Source organism: Asparagus officinalis, chromosome 7 (genome assembly GCF_001876935.1).
Source record: "Asparagus officinalis chromosome 7, Aspof.V1, whole genome shotgun sequence".
NCBI classification, from domain to species: Eukaryota; Viridiplantae; Streptophyta; class Magnoliopsida; order Asparagales; family Asparagaceae; genus Asparagus; species Asparagus officinalis.
In genome coordinates this window covers 61,565,789-61,587,318 of record NC_033800.1, presented here as the reverse complement: position 1 = coordinate 61,587,318, position 21,530 = coordinate 61,565,789, and the positions used below count along the sequence as shown (strand labels likewise).

Below are 21,530 nucleotides of genomic sequence, written 5' to 3'. Positions count from 1 at the left end.
GTCAGCCAGTACTCCAACCTTCTTGCTCCACTTGCAGTCGAGGCCGTGCTCTCTGTCGTCGATCCTGCTCATCCTGATCTCGTCGATCTTCGTGATGTTAAGATCGTCAAGAAATTGGGTGGGACGGTTGATGATACTGAGCTTGTGAAGGGACTGGTTTTTGATAAGAAGGTCAGCCATGCTTCTGGTGGCCTGACTCGTGTTGAGAATGCGAAGATCGCTGTCATTCAGTTCCAGATCTCGCCGCCCAAGACTGATATCGAGCAGAGCATTGTTGTATCTGATTATACTCAGATGGATCGAATCTTGAGGGAGGAGAGGAACTATATATTGGGGATGGTGAAGAAGATAAAGGCAACTGGGTGCAATGTGCTTTTGATTCAGAAGAGTATTCTGAGGGACGCTGTGACTGATCTGTCACTGCATTATCTTGCCAAGGCGAAGATTTTGGTGATTAAGGATGTGGAAAGGGATGACATTGAGTTCATCACCAAGACACTAAACTGTTTGCCCATTGCAAATATCGAGCATTTTAGGGAGGAGAAACTAGGGTTTGCAGGGTGTGTCGAAGAGGTTTCGATTGGGGATGGAAAGATTGTGAAGATTACTGGGATTAAGGATATGGGAAGGACTACTACTGTGCTTGTGAGGGGGTCGAATCAGCTTGTGATCGATGAGGCAGAGCGTAGTCTTCATGATGCCCTCTGTGTTGTCAGGTGATTGCTTGCAACAATTTTGTCCTGGTTTTTTAATTCCTGTCTATATATTTTAATATTGTTTTATTCAAAATGTTTTAGTAGCTATATCAGTATCAGGGCTAACTATAAGATTTGATGGCACAAAAATCAAGTTGCAACTATGAGGAAGTCTATACAGTAATTGCTGAGCCATTCTGCGCTTGCTATCTACTCATACTTTGCATAGCCTTTTATTGTGACTAGTTCAAGATATTTTTGAATCATGCATAAGATTTAAGGTTATATGAGCATATGATTTTCTTAGAGGCGACTGTTTGACAGGCTACTGAAATCACCATCCAATGACTTAGGTGTAGTATACATATTAAGCTCGCTGAGATGAGAGAAAGAAATCATTGATGTCTAGGCAATGTCCATATCTTACGAATGAAGATCAAAGGCTATTAGTAAATAACAGTGTTGTAAATAGCGGCCAATAGCGGGGCTATAGCGGCGCGAATAGCGGTCGCGGCCCTTCAGCGCTACGCGTAGGGGTTTCGCGGCTGGCTTAAGCGGGAAAATCCGCTATTCATTCGAATAGCGCGTAAAAGCGGATTTTAGCGGGCTAAAAGCGGGTTTTCGCGGTTAAAAGCAGGTTTTCGCTGTTAAAAGCGGATTTTCGCGGTTAAAAGCGGATTTTTGTTGTTAAAAGCGGCTAAACCCGCTATCACACATATTTTGATGCTATATTTCTTGAATTTCTTTATAGTTTCATTCATACAACAAGCTTATTAATTATTATTTATTGATAATACAAGAAATTTACAACTAATTGAATTTTTAGATTTTTTTATGAATTTTCTTATTATTTAGGATATTTAAATATATTTAAATTTGACCGCTATTTGACTGTGCGCTATTTGCCGCGATTTCGCCGCAATAGCCCTATATAGCCTTGGCGGTACCTCACCGCGCCGCGCCGCGCCGCGATCCGCTATCAGCAACCTTGGTAAATAACAGAGGTTTCAAAGAGTATTGACGAGCTAACACAAGAAAACAAAAATTAGAATTGTAGAATGAAGCTATTCAAGTAATGACAGTAAGCTGGTATGTTGTTGAGTAAGTAGGTGTAGTGAAGTTAAGGAAGGTCTGTTGGCTAACTATAATGAAAATTAGATAATTTGTAGGCAGTGTTGTAAATAGTGGCACAATAGCAATCGTAATGCCGGTAGCAACCTATGCTTGCACTGCTATGCTCGGAAGCGGTGATTTGTAGCGGCATCAGTGCTATTAGCTTGAAACAGCGACCAATAACGCGTAAAAGAGCTGAAAAGCGCTTTTCAGCTCTTTAAAATACAAATTATCGGTTTGTACTTAACCCTGACCCAACTTATTTCATAACCGCTCCATTTTTATATTAAAAATCATTTCTTTTCCCAATCCCCTCTCTCTCCGATGTTCAAACCCAAAATAAATCCTAAACAAAAATCGTCGTCACCACCTCTCGTCGTCGAAGATCGTTAGAACTCCACCATCCTCATTGTTAAAGCTCCTTCCACTGCCTCTCATTGTTAAAGCTACAACGTCTCTCATCATCTTCTCGTCTTTGAAGCTCCACGTCGCTCCACATCCTTCTTGTTCTTCCTCGAAGCTTGTCAATCCTCCTTTCTGTTCATTGTGAAGCTCCCATATATCCCCCAACTTCACCTCCACCTCTCTTTGAAGCACCAACACCATCTCGAAGTTTCTGTCTCATTTTGTACAGTAATTCATTAATATTGTGTGATTGTTATATGTCTATTTCATGCTAGAGACCGCTATAAATAATCAAATATGTATTTATAGAATTCTTAAATTTTTTTGAATTTTCCTTTTTTTAAATATTATACATATTTAAATTGGCCCACTTTTTTATTTTTGCGCTTTTTGACATTTTTTGCTCTAAAGCCCCCAAATAGCCTTAGTGGTGCATCACCGATTCGCTATGCTTTCTGCTTTCCACAAGCTTGTTTGTAGGACATGATATTCCTCTTATTATGGGCAACTTCATTATTCAACAAATTTTATTTACGGAAAAATTTCCCTATAATAGTAATGTCGATATCTGATACTTATATATAACAAAGAAGGGATATAACTATCATGACATCAACTTATAAGCCAGAGAAATGAAACTTTTAGAAAGAATATGTTGGCAACACAATGAGCAGAAATGCTTGTGTCTAAAACAAATTTAGTTTCTAAAATAAAGAATGTGCAAAAATGAATTGTAGCAGGGTTTTGTGTAAAAATTAGTGGACATGTGTTTAATGTATAATAAAATGGTTGAGGTAACAAGAGACGAAAGGAGATAGGAAGATGCATGTTCCATGGCAAGTAGGAGGTGGGGAGAGATATTTATCCCTTCTCCCCTTATTTTTCTTTTCTTAAGGTGCAAGAAAGGAAAAAAAGAGAAGACGTGCAAGAGCAAGAGAAATACAAAGATAAGATTTTATTGGTGCATATGAAAACATTGTCTCGTAGAATTTAGGAAGTGGACAGTTGTACTTATTCCATTCCTTGTTAATATTTCAAAGCAGGTTCGCTATTGATCATATGCCTTAACGGATCATGAATTTTGCTAGGCGATAAGGTGAACCCTTTGTTTTTTATCACTACTACACACTTGTTTGCATGTGTATGCATTTATGTGTAGCTAGAATGTTTGACATGTATTTGGATGATTGGAGTATTTGGCATTTACTGTCTAGATTATGCTATAGAATTTGAAGTAGCAATGATTTTTAAGCATACAATGAAGTTCTTGAGTACTAGCTATTGAGTATTGGTTATGAGCTTATAATTTTTGATTAAAATTGGTGAAAGAATGTTAATCTAGTTGGAGCAGAGGACGTTTATCTTTCTTGCAATTATATGAATTATTTGACGTGTTTATTTAGGTGTTGCATTGGAATTAACAGAGATATATTGGACGAAATCATTATTGATTGACTGGCAGCACCGAGTCATGCAACCCCAGGAAAAGGTTCTCGTAAGATATTGGGGTGTGACAAGTTATTTCTTATCCTTGGCTTGCTACTTTCTCTTTCTTATTAGATATAGTGTGGTTTACTTTGAAAAGAAGGGTGGAGATTTAGTTGTTTTTGAGATGGAAGGATTGAGATTGAGTTGTATTTCATAACAGTTACTTTGATCCTGTTATTAAATACTTGATAATATTATTGATTAGAGAGTAGTATATGGGGATAAAACCAGATAGCAATTAAAGTGGATCCATACTCACTAATCTAATGACTATACCACGCTATATTGAACAGGGAAAGCTATCTTTTGAGGACGCCAAACATCGTAGGAGGCTGATTGGCAAGCGGATCTATTTTATTGTCATTCAACCTCATCCTTTGTTGTGGCACTTTTGGGTCAGTTTATGTACATCCCTGCCTGGATAGGTTCACTAGAGAGTAGCTATGAGCCTATGAGGATTCTTGCTTATATCAAAAGCTTACTGTATAAGAAGCATTGACATGAGCAAATCTTTGCTTATTCAGAGTCTTCAGACTCAAGCTACATTGGAGATAAGAGGGACAAAAAGTTATCACTGGAATATTGTACATTTGTTAGTAGTAATCTAGTAACTTAGAGAAGTGAAGAAGATATTGTAAAGAGCCATTGAGTTTTACCTCTCTTTTCTAAGAAGCCCTTAACTTTTTATTTTGACAAATAAGCCCTTAAGTTTTACCACTCGTCTAAGAAACCCTTAATCTTTTTTTTGAAAACTAAGCCCCTAAATTTACCCCTTCTTTTTAAGAAGCACCCAACTTTCTTTTTGTGACAACAAAGTCCCTAGTTTAAGGCTTAATTGCACTTAAATATTTTATAGTTTCCCCTACTTTTCACTTATATATCTTCACTTGCTTTTACCATCACTAATATCCCAAAAGTTTTAAAAATGTGCACGGAAATATCCTAAGATTTTTTAAACTTGCACTTAAATACCTTAGTTATGTGAACTTGAAGATGTTTAAGTGCAAGTTCTATAAACTTTAGGGCATTTAAAAAAAATCATAGGGTATATAACTGCAAGTTTTAAAAACCTTATGGTATATAAGTACACTTCCAAAAGCAAGTGAGTTTTAAACACTCTAGGGTATATAAGTACTGTGGAAAAACAAATGAGGATATTTAAGTGCAACGTAGGAAAACTATAGGCTATTTAGTGCAAGTAAGCCCTAAATTAATAAGAAAACTTGGGCCTCTTAGAAGAGAGGAATGAAACTTAAGGGCTTCATTATCAAAAGAAGAAAGTTGAGGGCTTATTAGAAGAGAGAGGTAAAACTTTAGGGTTTCTTTGTCAAGAAAAAAAGGTTCGGCGCTTTTTAGAAATAGGACATAAAACTTAGGGGCTCCTTAGACTGCCCTCTCTGGAGAAGTAGGAAGCAGGAAGTGGTATCTTGGTTTAGTGCTGAAGTTAAATAGAGTGATCGTGCATACTACTTGGGAGATGTTGTGGTTGAAGAATTTGATGACAGAGCTTGGATTTGTTCAGCCAAGACCGATGCCCATGTGTTGCGATAATCAACCTGCTGTCTATATAACCAAGAATGATGTTTCCCTTGAAAAGACGAAGCACATAACTATTGATTGTTATCTAATTGGGGATATTGTAATGAAAGAGGTGATCTACACTCCGTTTACTACCTCTTCAGAGCAGTTGATGGATATTCTCACTAGGCTTCTTCTTATGTGTTCTCTATTTTGTGTAGCAACCTGGCATGATAGATATCTATTCTCCAGCTTGAGTGGGAGTCTTAGATATAGTGTGGCTTCGGTATTTTAGGTTGGTGGTATGGACCCGCCTTAATTACTATATGGTTGTCCCCTTATACTACTATAATCAACAATGTTATCTGAGTATTTCATAACACTTTTTATTTTTCTCTTGCTCCTTAGGAAACATATAATGAGGTGCAAAGGGATAAGCATCCTTCACCACTCCCTACTTGCCATGTCACTGCCACCATTCTATTATACATTTGACAAATGTCCAATAATTCACACAAAACCCCTTCTAATTTTTAGTTTTGAACATTCTTTATTTTATCACAATATAACATCATAGTTCTATTCTTGCAGAAAATATAAGTTCATTATATTTATAATGGATCAATAAATAAAAATATGGATATTATCATATTACAAAACATAAACTTCTGGTTTGGTTTAAAATTAGTTACAAAGCTTTCATAACCCACATTTTCTGGTTGTGTCAGCTGGATTTCATCATTCTGTACCAGTTACATGCTAATTCATAGAATGGAAGCATGATAGTTAAATTGGAGAAACACTTAACAGTATTTACTGTGTAGAATGTCCATGATATTGAAGGTAAATTTCTATACAGCAACTATAATATCAATAATGCTTTGTGGGCCACAATGATAGACAGTTAAGAAAATTGTTCCAAAAGTGAGTAGTCGCAAAGAGATAGGAGAGTGCTAAGATGGATGATAATATACCAAGAAATAGGATAAGGTAAAATTTGCCCATAAGATTTCAGTGGTTGCTCTTATGAGGATAAGACAGTAGAACTGATTATGATGATTTGTTGGACAGTGTACGCCAATTAGTGCATGAAAAGTAATAATATCACAGTTGATGGAGCAACATGTACTGTAGGGAGGTCTAAGCAGAGACTTCAATAGAGGTAATTGAGAAGAGGATATGTTATTAATGGTTGATTTACTTCACAGTATCGCTATTTGTGGAGCTGAATGGAAGAAAATTCTTCTTGTAGCATACGTGAATTGGAACAGAAGCTTCATTGTTGATGTGTGGCAAATGTAGAGTAGAATTACAAAAGAGCTGGCACGCTTTTGTCAAGAAAAAAAAAACATCTTGTACAAAAGAGCCGGTGTTGTAAGAAGGACAAAGACTGCAGGACGGGGATTAAAATCTTATTAGGAAGATGGGATGCAAGGATCAAAATTTATGTTGCCGAAAACTTGCAACAGGTGCATGCTATGTGTTTACTATGTATATACCAACCTCCTTAATAGATCATGTTTTTTGAACCCCTGAAATACCTTGTGTATATATAATAAGTTTACTTCTCATCTGTTAAACGAATTATATTCTTTGAATTCCTTAGTTGACACAAGATATATAATAGCCCTTCGTCTGGAAATTAAGAGGTAGTGCACCTCTTTCCCATAAGTTAGGTTTTAAGATTAGAGTACTTGTTTTGTAAAGATCCTGCAAGAGTCTAAGAGATGCTTCTTTTGATGAAGGCTATTGCACGAAATAACCAGCTCTTAGTATATGCTCTTTATGAGCGTATCTTCTTTCTGGATCTCTGTGGCTTGAGGTTGGGATTGGTACCTTACAGTTGTTGTTCAGGACTTCCCTTTCTAGGCCTTTTTTACGTAGATTATAGAATCGTCTAAAAAAATTACACCTTCTCTGCATTTCTATTCTAGATTCCAGTGGAACATCCTCATATATGAAAAAAAGGAAAGAATGGACTAGTTTCCTCAGTGGATCCAAATATTTTCAATATTTACTGAGAGTTTGATGATCTGGAATCTTGGATTAGTATCCTGTTGATGTATGATTTTGCTCCTTGTACAATGCGCGTGGTTTCTGATTAAGAATGACGAACCCTACCTCATTTCCCTTTGTCTTTTTTTATTCTTTTTTTCCCAGTTGTTTATGCTACTGAAGGAATGGATTTGGTGGTCCAGTTTTAGAAGTTGTAGTTCAGGTCATTATCTTTCTTTTCAAAACCTCATTTCTCAAAGATCCATGATGGGTTTAAAAATCATATGCTTTTCTTGTCATTCTGTGATACCTAGGCTATAATCTTCTGTAGCCTTATCAAGCTTTCATCTTTATTACAGTTTATTGTTTATTTTGTCTCCCTTTTGTTGTATCTATCTTCGGCATTTTGTATGTTTCTAGCATTCATGCGTCTCTGGCACATCTAGGAACTTGGTTTTTCATGTTATTCTCATGCATCTTCTTTCCATCTTTATTGCAGTGGGAAAGATGTTCATTGTTTGTTGCATATGGTTTGATTTTACTATTTGTAATTCTGCGTTCGATGAATTGCTTTTGAAAATTTTCTATATATCTGGGCGAAGCACAGAAAATATCTGCAGAATGTGTTTGCTTCGATTTCTGTTCCTGTTTGAAGTAGTTCCTCACGATGGGCTTGATTTGTTGGCTGGTAAATCTGATTGTTTTTATATCTTAGATTTGACTATTAAGTGTTGAGTTCTAAACATACATTTGCACCATCTTGAGTTGGGTTGCTTCGTATTGTCAGTGATTACCTTTTGTTGCAATTATCATTTCTTGATCTAGGGTTCATCACTCATATGTCATTCTTCCTGCCTTGTCTTTGGAGTTCGAGATACTCCGTATAGTTGCTTTATTGAATGTATTCTTGTCCCCTTTATGCATGCATGTATTTCCACAAATTGTACAACCCCTTTTATCTCTTAATTGTTATTTTCTTAATTGATTCCGCCACTTCACAAGCATGCACACATAATTTTCTCATTGTCAAAAACTTTCAAATCGGGGGACTTCACCATTGCATCTTTAATATTGCGTTGCAGGTGTTTGGTAAACAAGAAGTATTTGATTGCGGGTGGGGGTGCTCCAGAAATAGAGATGTCCCGGCAACTTGGGGCGTGGGCGAAAGAGCTGCTTGGGATGGAAAGTTACTGCATTAAGGAGTTTGCAGAGGCGCTGGAGGTCGTCCCCTACACCTTGGCGGAGAATGCCGGACTGAACCCAATAGTCATCGTGACAGAGCTGAGGAACCGACATGCACAAGGGGAAATCAATGCTGGGATCAATGTGAGGAAGGGACAGATCACCAACATCTTGGAGGAGAATGTTGTTCAGCCTTTGCTAGTTAGCACAAGCGCCATCACCCTTGCCGCAGAATGTGTAAGAATGATCCTCAAGATCGACGATATAGTCACCGTCAGGTGAAATGGGAGGACGGGTGTATGTCTTAGTGGCTGTATCTCATGCTAGATTTGATTTTGAGTTTCAGAATTATTTTTTATCGTTCTTTGTTTTGGGGTTTTGATGGTTGTAGCTGTTTTTCACGACTTTTGGGATGTTGTGTCCGGTGAATTGAAGTTTTCCGACTTTTGGGGTGCGGAGTATGTCTTTACTAATGGGGATGGGGACGGTTGAATCTTCTATACATCCCTTGCGTCTGTGTTTGTAGCAATCTTGTCACGCCTGTGCTAGGCTTCTGCTATGGTGTGGACGGTATAGTAGTTATTTTTGGAGTTTTGACTGGATTTTCCAAGAACTGCTCTGCTTTTGCTCTCGGTCATCTTCTAGTGAGAATTTTTTTTTTTTTTTTTTTTTTTTTTTTTTTTTTTTGCTTTGACCTCGTGGAAGTACCGGAAGTAAATAGCGGATAGGAGAACGTAGAATCATGACTAATGACGTACGAATGACTGACCAACATAAGATCCCTCCGGCCATCGAATGCCCCATGGATGGTGGAGGCAGGCAGATGAACAACCGTGGGCTATACAGTCTATGAAAATCGTGAATTTTGAACTACAAATGGTTAAGAACTATTACGATGAAAAGAATATATAGAGACGAAAATCGTGGATTATAACCCATAGAAATTACGGATTCTAACACATACATAATTAATTGATATTCAAAATTCACAAAAATGGAAAATGATTTCTGGTTATAGCTTTTGAAAATCGATTATTTTAGTAACACAATATTTTGTTATTGGGTCAAAATGAAAAAAATGGATAAAAAATGGAAAATGATTTCTGGTTATAGCCTATGAAAATCTCGATTATTTTAGTTACACAATATTTGTTATTGGGTCAAAATGAACAAAATGGATAAAATTTTAGATTATAGCCCAGATTATAGCCAATAAAAATTACAAATTTTGAACTACGCAAAGTTAATTGCCAGTGGGTTGAAAGGAATATAAATGGATGAAAATCATGGGTTATAACCACATGAGAAGAATCGTGAATTAGAAGTACACATAACATTAGGTCAAAATAAATGAAAAGTGATAAACATCATGGGTTGTAACCCATGGAAATTACATATTTTGCAGTAAGTGTAATTATTGGGTCTAAACGAATGAAAACGAACAGAAAAGCGTGTGATGCAATCCACAAAATTGCATATCTTGAAGTAACTATAACTAATTTCCACTAATTTGAAATAAAAAAAAATTGACAAAAATCGTGAATTATATAGCTAACGAATATCGTGAAGTTTTAGTAAATAAAATTTAATTACTATTGGGTCGAAATGAATGAGTACGAACAAAAATCATGGGTTATAACCCATATAAATCGTGAGTTTTTAAGAAATAAAACTTGAATGCATTGAGAGCAAATGGAGAACAATGAACAACAATCGTGGATTATAGTCCGAACATCGCATAGTTAATTATCATTGGGTCGAAAAGAAAAAAATTGACAAAAATCATATAACCTATAAAAATCACCATTTTTAAGTTACGCATAATTAATTTTTATTACGTCCAAACAAACAAAAATTTTGCATTCTAGCTCATAAAAATCATGGATTTTAAAGTATGCACAATTAGTTGTCATTAGATAGAAATGAGTAATGTCGTTAGGTCGAATCGAAAGAAATTAAAAAAAACATGAGTTATAGTGCTTATAATCATGGATTTTGAAGGAAAAAAACATAATTGCTATTTCATCAAAAGAACAAAAATAAAACAAATTCGTGGATTATAACCGATGAGAATTGCTATTTTGAAGAAGTTCAGTTGAAATAAAGAAAAATAGAAAAAGTTGTGGATTCTACCCAATAAAAATCGTGAAATTTAAAGTGTGCATAATTAATTACAATTAGGTCGAAACAAACAGAAACTAACAAAATCACGGGTTCAAGCCAATGAAATTGCCAATTTTAGAGTGTGTATAATTAATTTTTATTAAGTCATAACAAATGAAAATTATAAATTTTAAACTACACATAATTAATTGTCATTGGATTAAAATGAATAAAAATGGATAACAATCATGAGTTATAGCCCATGAAAATCGTTAACATTGAACTACACAATTGATTTCCATGGGTCGAAACGAACATAAATAAATAAAATTTATGGATTATAATCAATAAAAATCACGAATTTGAAGTATGCATAACTAATTATGATTTGGTTAAAATAAAGAATTGAGAAAAAAAAAATCATTGGTTATAATCCATTAAAATCACAAAATTTTTTGAAGTACACAAAATTAACGCTTATTGGGTCAAAACGAACAACCATAAAAAAATTGTTGGTTGTAATCTATGAAATTGTGAATTTTGAAATACATATAATTAATTTCCATTAATTTGAAACAAAAAATAATAGATATGAATCGTGAATTATGATCCATGAAAATCACAAATTTTGAATAAAAGTTTCAATTACTATTAGGCTGAAACAAATGAAAAACATACAAAAATTGTGAGTTAACGCATGAATATCATGAATTTTTAAGATAGAATATTAAATTGCATTGAGTCGAATTGCAGAAAAATAGATAAAAATCATGGATATAGGTCATGAAAATTGTGAGTTTTAAATATACATATTTAATTGTTATTAGGTTGAAACGAATAAAAATAGATTAAAAAAATATTGGGCTACAGTTACGAATATCAGGAATGTTGAAATAGGGATACTTAATTGTTACTAGATCGAAGCAAATGGAAACAAACAACAACCATGGGTTATGTGATTGTGTCCTTCAAATTTAAAAAAATTCATTAGCTATACTTTACAATTTTTTTCATTTATGTTCGTTTCGACCAAATAGTAATTAATTGTATGTAGTTCGTACTCACAATTAGTTGTCATTGCGTTGAAGCTAACAAAAATTGATAAAATGGTGGGTTCTATTCAATGAAAATCACGAATTTTAAAGTACTCATATTTGACTAACATTGGGTCAAAATGAATGAAATGGACATAACTCATGAATAACCCATGAAAATCCAGAATTTTGAATAAAGAAGGTTAATTACTATTGGTCGTAATGAACAGAAATGGATAATTTTTTTGGTTACAGTCATAAAAATCGTGAATTATAGCCTAAGAAAAAATGTGAACTTTAAAGTATGCATAATTAATAACCATTGGGACAAAATGAAAGGGAAAAAAAATGGACTGCACATGAAAATCGTGAATTTTGAAGTAGCCGCAATTAGTTACCATCAAAATGGACAAAAAATTATGGATTATAGCCTATGAAAATCGTAAATTTTTAATTTCGCATATTTAATTATCACTGGATCGAAACGATAAAAAATAGACAACAATTGTGGGTTATATATAGCCTCGCAAATTTTAAAGTATGCACAATTGATTATCAATGGATTGAAATAAACAAAAATGGACAAAAAGTTATGGATTATAGCTCATGTAAATTGTGAATTTTAAATTGTGCTTAACTAATTGTCATTGGATCAAATAAACAATAGTGGACAACAATCGTGGGTTATATAGCCTATATGAAAATCGTAAACTTTGTGTGTGTGTGCACAATTACTTGACATTGGGTTGAAGCGAACATATATAGACAAAAATCGTGGATTATAGCCCAAGAAAATTATAAATTTTGAGGATGCATAATGAATTGACTTTGGGTCAAACGAACAAGAAGTGACAAAAATCATGGATTGTAACCCATGAATCTCGCATGTTTTGCAGTATGTGTATTATATATCTTTGGGTTGAAACAAATGAAAATGGACAAAAGTTGTATATTGTAGCCCACAAAATCACATATTTTAAAGTAAGTAAAATTATTTCTCATTAAGTCAAAACAAATAAAAATAGACAAAAATTGTGAATTATATAATTCATGAAAATTAAGAATTTTGAGTAAAGAAAACTTAATTGCTAATGTATCGAAACGAAGGAATACAGATCGAAATAGTGGGTTATAACTCTTGTAAATTGTGAATTCTAGGTATGCCTTATTACCATTGGATCGAAACAAGCCAGAGATTACGTGTGATAACTAATTATAAGGTGCTAGCCCAACCATATGAGGGGGATAACCAGAAAGGAGCTGAAACAGATACCGCCGAGTGATTGGTCACAAGAACAATAATAACCGAAGAGAACAAGTAAACTGATGCTCAACATTATGACTTTCGGTGATTTTATGAAAGATTATGACGAAAGAGAGATCAAGAAATTTGACCTGGCTGAATTTTGAGACGTCACTGTCCTATTAATTATCATGAAAGAACGAGTTGAGACGAGTCTACTTGTATCGATTGACATTGTAATCGTTATTCAAACACTGCTGGCGGTGCATTTCAATTTATACCACATTAACAATGAAGCCATGACCTCAAAAGGGGGGTAAAAAGGCCCACGATACGTTTTCACTGCACGTTTCAGAAAAATAACAGCTTTTAAATATGGGTTTCTTTATACTTTACAACTTATGCACAACAGGTTGACAAAAAGTAAAAGAGGAAGATAAGTGTAGGCTACCGCTGATTCTCAGATAAATATACACTTGACAACAAAAAAGATACCTGCTGACAATCTTTCTGCTCACACTTTCCTTCGCTTCTTTCTCAGGGAAGGCATGGCTCTCAAGCCAACATTTATCTCGCCCTCGTCTTCAGCTCCCTCGGAACACGATGAATCCCCATGCTTGATTGCTCGTGAATTTCCTCCTGTAGGTTCCTTGTTTGTTAGGCCGCAAGGCTCTTTATCTGCCTTTGCTGAGCCAGCATCAAGATGAGTTGTTGTATCGACTTGCACCTCATTTTCATCCGTGCAAAAGCCACCTCCAGCCAGGAGACAATCTCCGGAATGGCTATTGCCAGTCAACATATTTGGATGACCAGTTTGACAATCAAGGGTATTACCTTGTGTTTCACTCTCATCAACGCAGAATCCACCACCACTCTGAAGGTAGTCTCCAGATAAGCCAACATCAGGGCTATGGTTATCACCTTCCTTTTGGTCAGATCCATCTGCAGTCCTAATGTTGTTCCCTTGTTCAACTGGTTCTTGCTTCTCAGCCGCATCATTTGACCCGTCAACATCAACTCCCACGTGCATTTCTTCTTCAGCGTATTCCACATGCTTTCTGCGTCTTTTTGACTGCAAACGTAATGAGAGTAAAAAGAGAGAAGAAGCAAGGACAAAGAGAGATTGAAAGAAATGAACTTTATCTATGTTAAAGTAACTAGCAAAAGAAGAAAAGCATAACAGGCTTCATACTTACCCTGCGTAATTCTGACATGGCTTCTGGTTCTTGAATATGCTTCTCGATTTCACCTCTGTCGTCGCAATCACTAGAACTTACTTCAGTAGAGTCATCATTCAGCTCTTCTTTTTCCCTCCCCCTTCCCCTTGCTCTCCCTCTTCCTCTCCCTCTCTTCCCTCTCAAATTTGAAGCCACACCACTTATATTAGTTGCCTGACTTCCCTCTGGAGGAAGCATATCTCCACCCCCATTCTCTGATTGCATACTTTTGCCCTCATTCTTCTGTCGTCTTGGTTTTTTTGAAGCTTTTCCTTTACTATTATCCTTTACCTCAGAACGATTTTTAGATTTATCGTCTTCCAAAGCAGCAGGACCACCCCTCTTCTTCCCAGAGCTAGAGGGCTGTACAAGATCATCCATCAGGTCCACAGAAGATTTCCCAGTAATTCCTTTCACAGCTTTCTTAATTCGCTGGCTTCGGATTTTTGCAAACCGCTCGTTAAATGTATAAAATGCTTCTAGCCTCAGCTGAGTCTGTATAAGAAAACACAAGCTAGATTAAGAATTACAAATCTATAAAACACATATCTAACAGGACTGATAATGAATCAAAGGCTTGGAAAGAACTGCATAGAGCTTGTCCTTGGAAATCTAGCTACAAACTAAATTTATTTTTGCTTTCCACTGGGATCTCCATTACTGATCTACCATCAATGCATGTAGTCTCATGCAGCTGTTTACAATGTATACTTATATGTGATATCCGCTAAAAGCTTGTCCAGATTTACAGAGATTGACAGAAGGATATAAACAAAGGTTCATACATAGGGAAGTTAAACCATATAAATTTTGGTAGAGATGAAAAGAATGACAATAAAGTAACAGAATTCAGCTAGTTCATGTGTTGAATGCAAGTACGTGACTGATGAAGCGCTTAGGCACACCTGCTCACACACAATGGGTAATAAATAGGGACACTAATTAGGAATTTGTGGCAGACACCGAAACAATGGATAAGTAGAGCTGGAGACCATCCTACGTAGAACACAAGTACATGATTGATGAAGCCCACCAAAAATCAAATAACCAATATAGCAAACACAAAATTACGCTATAAAAGACAATGGCATAAATAATCAACCTCATGCTTGTTGTACTCCTTCAGAACGGGCACAAGCAACTCATCTGCCTTCTTGTTGTGCCATCCAAATTTTTCCCAACATAACCTGTACAGGAACTGCTACTGTCAAAGCAGTTTTATGCACGAAAATGAATGCAAATAATTCGCTACCCTACCCCTACTCTGTGAATGAAAAGGAACTCCCTCGTAGGAAGTAAAAGTTCACTTAAGTGGTCTTGTCCATTTCAACACTACCTAGCCCTTCCTGAATGTAAAAATTGGTAAGATTTTACAGATTGGAAAAAATCTGCTGACCTTAAGTAGCAGAATAGTAAACTCATAGTCCAGTTATAGAGTGAAACAGAGCTCTCAGCTAATTTTTTGGATAGGTAACTAGAAAGATGAAGAAGAGAAATAATAAACATACATATATATATATATATATATATATATATATATATATATATATATATATATATATGAGAAATATGGAGAAACTTGGTACCAAGTTTCTTCATTGAACTTGGTAGTGAGGTGGCCAAATCCCCACCCTACATCACACCTTGAAGAGAGAGCCTCAATCACTATTCACCTACTTTTAAAAAGAGGCTCCATTTTCAAGGTGTGATGTAGGGGGGTGATTTGGCCACCTCACTACCAAGTTCAATGCAAGAACTTGGTACCAAGTTTCTCCATATTTCTCTCTCTCTCTCTCTCTCTCTCTCTCTCTCTATATATATATATATATATATATATATATATATATATATATATATATATATATATATATGATATATATATATATATATATATATATATATATATATATATAATATATATATATATATATAAGCAAACATCTGGATAGTCTGCTTATATTTTATTCATGGAGCAAACAGTATAAGCTTCTGCTCGTACTTGTAGAATGAACTCCTTCCTGCTAGCAAGTAAAAGTTCACCTAAGTGGTCTTGTCATTTACAACTACCCAGCCCTTTCTGAATGTAAAAATTTATAACATTCAACAAATTCTTCCACAACGTGGAACTGATGTATTACCCAGAAATTCAACAAACTCCTGATAAGCAGATATTTCATTTGGTTTGTGTTCAGACAAGGAAATCAATTAAACAGTAGAATAAAGTAAAAAAGTTAACATGGAATTCTTTTGTAAGAAACATGAACACAAAACTTCATACGATACACAACACATAAATGTGAGCACGTTTGCAAGTTCCCAAACAAGTATATTGCACAAGTTACCACATATTTCACGTCTTACACAGACAGATAGCAGGAGTATCTGTTCTACATGCCATAGCTTTCTGCTCACACCCTGATTTAGCATGCGCAGATATTATTAAGAACAAACTGCCACTACTTAGCTAGCAACACCAACCGGCTTTACAAGTGACATGCTACTAAAGTTCCATTAACTCAAATAGTGACTATAATTGGGATCAAACTGTAGATTTGTTCTGGAAGAGTCTCATTATTAGATTCCTAGTACCTTTAGAATTCCTATTGCCTTCCTTTTCTTTGCTTACATGTCATTTTTTGTTCAAATTTAACTAAGATATATAGGATATTTATAATTTTAGCCTTTTTAGGTCGTGTAGAGTTATCACTGAATTAGGGGTGTTCAATTAAATTACTTGTCGCAAGTAAGACACCCTTAAAAGTGATCGGGAGTTGCATCATCTTGAGATTCTCGACTTAAGATGCTACTCTGCACTGTAAGTCGCATAACTTATAACCTTCATAATAATCAGTACTAAAAGAAAATAGACAACAACTACTTCAGATAACACAGCATGTAACCTTTTGAAGCAAACCAAAATATAGAAATTATACTCGAATGAACTATGATAGTGTGATGATATAGCACAAGTTAAACAGATAAAATCCTGAAACAATTAACCACAAAGCAGGAGAAAAATGTACCTAAAAGTAGTAATAATGTTGTCGTGACTTACTTTCTTAGTAGTGATAAATCTGGCTTCCCCCACATAAAGGGCTCGGTCGAATCATCGATTTGTGGGGAAATGTATGCCGTAATAACCGACTCACTAGGAAATGTTGAAGGTAAATGCCAGTTTTTGCTCACATTTCTCTGATGTGAAAGACAAAATGTTAGAAATAACCAAGATCACCAAATTACAAATAGATGAAACTTAGAATATAAGGAACAAGTAGAGTTTACGTGTTTAGTCATAAAGATCTCTTTGATGTCATCAACAGATGTTTGATCTACATACTCTCTTGAAACATTCTCTTCAAATGAAGATGTATTTGCAGTGTCTTTCATTTCACCTCCTTTATCTCCCGACGTTGATGACTTTTTCTTGGAATTGCTACCAGTATGAGAATTAAATTTTCCTAAAATAGAAGGATCTGGAGATTCGATCCAGTCTCTGAATTTTTGGAGGCCATCTTTCTCAGGGAATGCACGTACAACTTCAATGGCATTTACAATTCCAATTCCACTGCACCCAAAATATCAGCAAAAAAGCAGCAGTAAACAATTGGTTTTAAGTTTGTCCACAATGTATAAGAAACTTTTTCTTATAAACTAACAAAACTTTTAGCAGTGAACTTGTTCAATGTACACCTAAGTTGTTATACATTCATTAGACTCGTTGGTTTTAACTTTGTCCAGAATGTAGATTCTTGTTGTAATTTCTAAGTGATTGAAAATAAGAACTGAAAGTCCATTACTCAGATATCCATCTTGCAGTCACTGGGTCCAAGCTCACATATAATATTAGAAGTGAAATCCCTCTAGATACAAAGCAAGACATAGATCCACTCAGAAAAAAACCATAACTTTGGATCTAAAGGCCAGAGCTGCCTCCTTTATTTCCTCGTCTATAAACTAGTTAACAGAGGATAAATGTCAGCAAGGAAGATTCTACATGCAATTGGTTCTAACCTCATAAATTTCTCATCCTGGTCCTGGAGACTGTTAAAAGGTTTGAAAAGCACATATGAAAGCTCAAAAATTCGACCAGTTCCCTTGTTTCTCTTCTACCATTCATTATGTAAAGTTGTGTTGTCACTGTAAATGATAATTAGGTAACTTGTGAATTATGGGGTTTAAACAAGGTTAAAGATAATCATGCATCAAGCTTAGCATTGACACCGTGAGAGCCTATCAAACTGTTACATATTATCAACGAACAAAGAAAAGTAAAAAACTACACAATTTCCTTCTCAATATTTCATGGCATCCTTTAAATTAACAGTCTCCATCTTACGCAAAATTCTATACCCATTCAATTAGCTATATAGTTCTCTTTGATCTGTCAAAACAGATATATATTAAACAGTTCCACAGTATAAATTAAAAATTGGCTTGTCACTAATGCTGGGATAAGTGCCAACAACCCCAGTTTTACAAAGCACCAGTTTCTACGATTTGCTAATATATCGCTATTTTATTAATTGTTCAAAGTTATAGATTTTTGTCTACCTGGATCGGGAATTTGGACGGCCCATTGCATATGATTGTAGTTGAGTGATTTGGTATATTACCATTTGTGTCAAATCGTCAACCATTCCAACACACATGTATTTCTAAGAACTTCCTAAACATCTACAACAGTACGAAAGCATCCAAATTGGCGAGAAACCACAAGATGTGATAAACATATCTTTAAGAACCATGTGAACTAAAAAAAAATCATGTGGTTCAACTTTTAGCCATATACGTCATGACATCTCAAGTGGGTCTAAAGGTCTTCAGAACAACTATATGTTTTTCCTTCTATCAGAAAATTAACTTTATCCAAAAGCTTAAAATTGTGGATGCTAGCCATGAATGTATATCAAGAAGCCCCTAAATTCCCTTCACACGGGCTTTTGGGCCCATGGACTGCCTCCAGCATGTACGAAACCTGCACAGAAACAGAAAGACCGAATAACCTAAGGGATATATTACCTGGGTATTTCTATCTTGAACTATCTTGAAGCCGTACCCGTACCCAACATGTACCCGTCCCCAAATTCCTTGGAGACTCCTTGCATATATGGATACATTTACTAGGATGTACTTAATTAAACAATACATGTTCTAATTTAGAACACTTGTCAAACATTTCCTGGGCTTACATCCCGTACTTCACATCCACTTCTTGAAACTCGTTGGATTCCGAACTATGATTTTAATGGTCATTTGTGTGTTTAGCTCAAAAACCAGCGTTTTTACAATTTATGGCCCACATAACAAAAGAAACATAAAAAGGTCATAGGAATTTTAGTTCTCATAACACTTGAATAAAAAATATTAATCTCATATAAACTATTAATTTCAATATATATGTGTAGGTAAATATTTATATAGCCGTGTCTCCGTACCATACCTTTTGCAAATTTACCGTGTCATGTACCCATACCACTACCCGTGCAACATAGCCTAACGGTAAATAAACATATTTAAAAATTGTGATGAGGTTTGCACCCTGTACCACTTGAAACTTGGTGCTCTGATGCCAAGTTAGCGGACAAATTCACAAAATGTCAAGTTTATGCATTATGCAATATATGTCCAGCGAACTCCTTGATCAATAAGCTAGAATTATCTATTGGCTTGTATACACAATGATGGAAATGCACAATGCATCATCCAAATAGATGGTATGAACCATTCATTGTGACTTACATGACCAAAAACCATGTGAATTAGAATCAAGAGGTTCAATGAAACTCCAAGCCTGCAATCATGATATCTCTACTCAAGCTGAATGGTTTTAAGCATCCTAAAATCTGATTCTTTTAGTTCAATCATCTCTAGGCTAAAACCGGTAGACAAAAAAATTTAAACTGAAGTGTGTTATTTGCAAGTGCTGGACTGCTTGTTAGCACCTACATATGAAGGTAGGTAGGTATATGTTGACTCCAAAGCATGCATGACAGGTATTTTCTAAACTCTCCTTGCAAGTTACTATAGTCAATTTAACTATAATTCTATACTAAAGTTAGCTAACCAGTACAAAATTGGATAATACCTGACTCCTTCAGTATAATCACTCCCAAGAAGCAGTGCCATGCGTATTAATGTTTCTCTAGTCAAACCAAGCTCAGTCTCAATGTCCTGATAGAACAAAGGCAAAGATAAGCGAAATCATTTAAACACAGACATAGAATTTGAGTTTTAAGTAACAGAACTGCCCATAAAGATGGGAAAAGAAAATCAGCTTTTATCAATAGTTCATGCAGGCAGTGTGTCAAACTGCAGATTAAATCAATAATCAAATTAAAAGACAAAGAATAATGAGGGAAAAATGCATACATAAATGCTTGGAATGTATTAGAAACAAACAGAAAAGGAACATATTTGTGCATGGAGCTCTACTGCAAACCTTCATGAAGTATGTTTCCACATATTTTCGATCATCAAATATGTTCTTGTAGACATTGCGAGCTCCGAATAGGAAAACATCAGAATCATCAGTTACAACGCCGTCAACTAGGTTTGATATTTCCATATATGCACATTGAGCTTCTGCTTCCATTGGTGCAATGATATATGGCAAACCAAACATTTGGAGAAGATCCTATATATAGAGAAAAATGAAATGACTTAAGCATACTCGTTTCTATCATTAGATTAAAATAATAAGAAACTTGTGCTCCACAATACTAGCCCATGCTATAATTTCAAACCATCCAACATGATGAATTGTAGGGCTTAAGTTCCACAGCAATATAATATTAACGCAATTATTAGACTAAAGGATTCTCATATTCAACTAGAGAAGAGAAAAATAAAAACTCATAAAAAATTATAGTTGCACATTGAACAACAGATTTCCCCTAGAAATTGATGAAAAGGAATTTGATCAGCATGGCCAAACAACGTAGAAGTTATAACACATGCATTCTGAAGTATACACTGATACAAGCTACATTAATAAGTATGTCTGATGCCTCTGAAGGGATAACAACTTAACAAAATAATTCAAACATCTTTTATCATCATTTTCAAGATATGGAGACAACAATAAAGATGGAGCTGCTCCAACAATTGACTTATGGATGTGATAAATCATATTTGTTTACAATAGCGTATGGGTGTTACTGATATCTTTTTCAGGGAACAAGCATTAGAGAGATTTCCTTACAGGACAGCAGAAAACTAGCATTACTTAACATGTTAACGGATATACAGGCTCTCCTGGAATAATTGATAAAAAGCAACATTTTCTAATGACAAAGCAAGCATTAACTCCAATAGTAGTAGAGACAAATTACATAAAAATATATTATCTTGAAATTAATTGAGCTAGGAGATTGTAAGGTTGACCGGAAGCAAACGTAAATCTAATATGATTATCCTATCAGCATAAGCCTTTTCCCGATATGTGTCAGACATTGCCCATTGGACATGACTCTAATAGAGAATGTTCTATCAAAAAGTTGACCACTTTCACTCATGTTGTCCACCTAACACCAACCAC

The 21,530-nt window shown here is 35.2% G+C and overlaps 2 protein-coding genes across 2 annotated transcripts in view; one reads left to right on the top strand and one right to left on the bottom strand.

Moving 5' to 3' along the window:
* The window catches only part of LOC109847235 (T-complex protein 1 subunit delta), a 14,359-nt gene extending 5,369 nt beyond the window's left edge, over positions 1–8,990 (top strand). Inside the window, exons 2-3 of the mRNA XM_020416474.1 lie at positions 6–716; positions 8,297–8,990. Of these exons, the coding sequence (XP_020272063.1) occupies positions 6–716; positions 8,297–8,678 (1,093 nt within the window). The 3' untranslated portion in view covers positions 8,679–8,990. The remainder of the gene's footprint in view (positions 1–5; positions 717–8,296) is intronic.
* The window catches only part of LOC109850458 (DNA repair protein UVH3), a 19,610-nt gene continuing 11,158 nt past the window's right edge, over positions 13,079–21,530 (bottom strand). The window contains exons 8-14 of the mRNA XM_020420477.1: positions 20,433–20,627; positions 20,079–20,164; positions 17,276–17,558; positions 17,049–17,185; positions 15,096–15,180; positions 13,973–14,488; positions 13,079–13,848 (exon numbers count right to left, since the gene is read on the bottom strand). Coding sequence (XP_020276066.1) covers positions 13,291–13,848; positions 13,973–14,488; positions 15,096–15,180; positions 17,049–17,185; positions 17,276–17,558; positions 20,079–20,164; positions 20,433–20,627 — 1,860 coding nt within the window. The 3' untranslated portion in view covers positions 13,079–13,290. The remainder of the gene's footprint in view (positions 13,849–13,972; positions 14,489–15,095; positions 15,181–17,048; positions 17,186–17,275; positions 17,559–20,078; positions 20,165–20,432; positions 20,628–21,530) is intronic.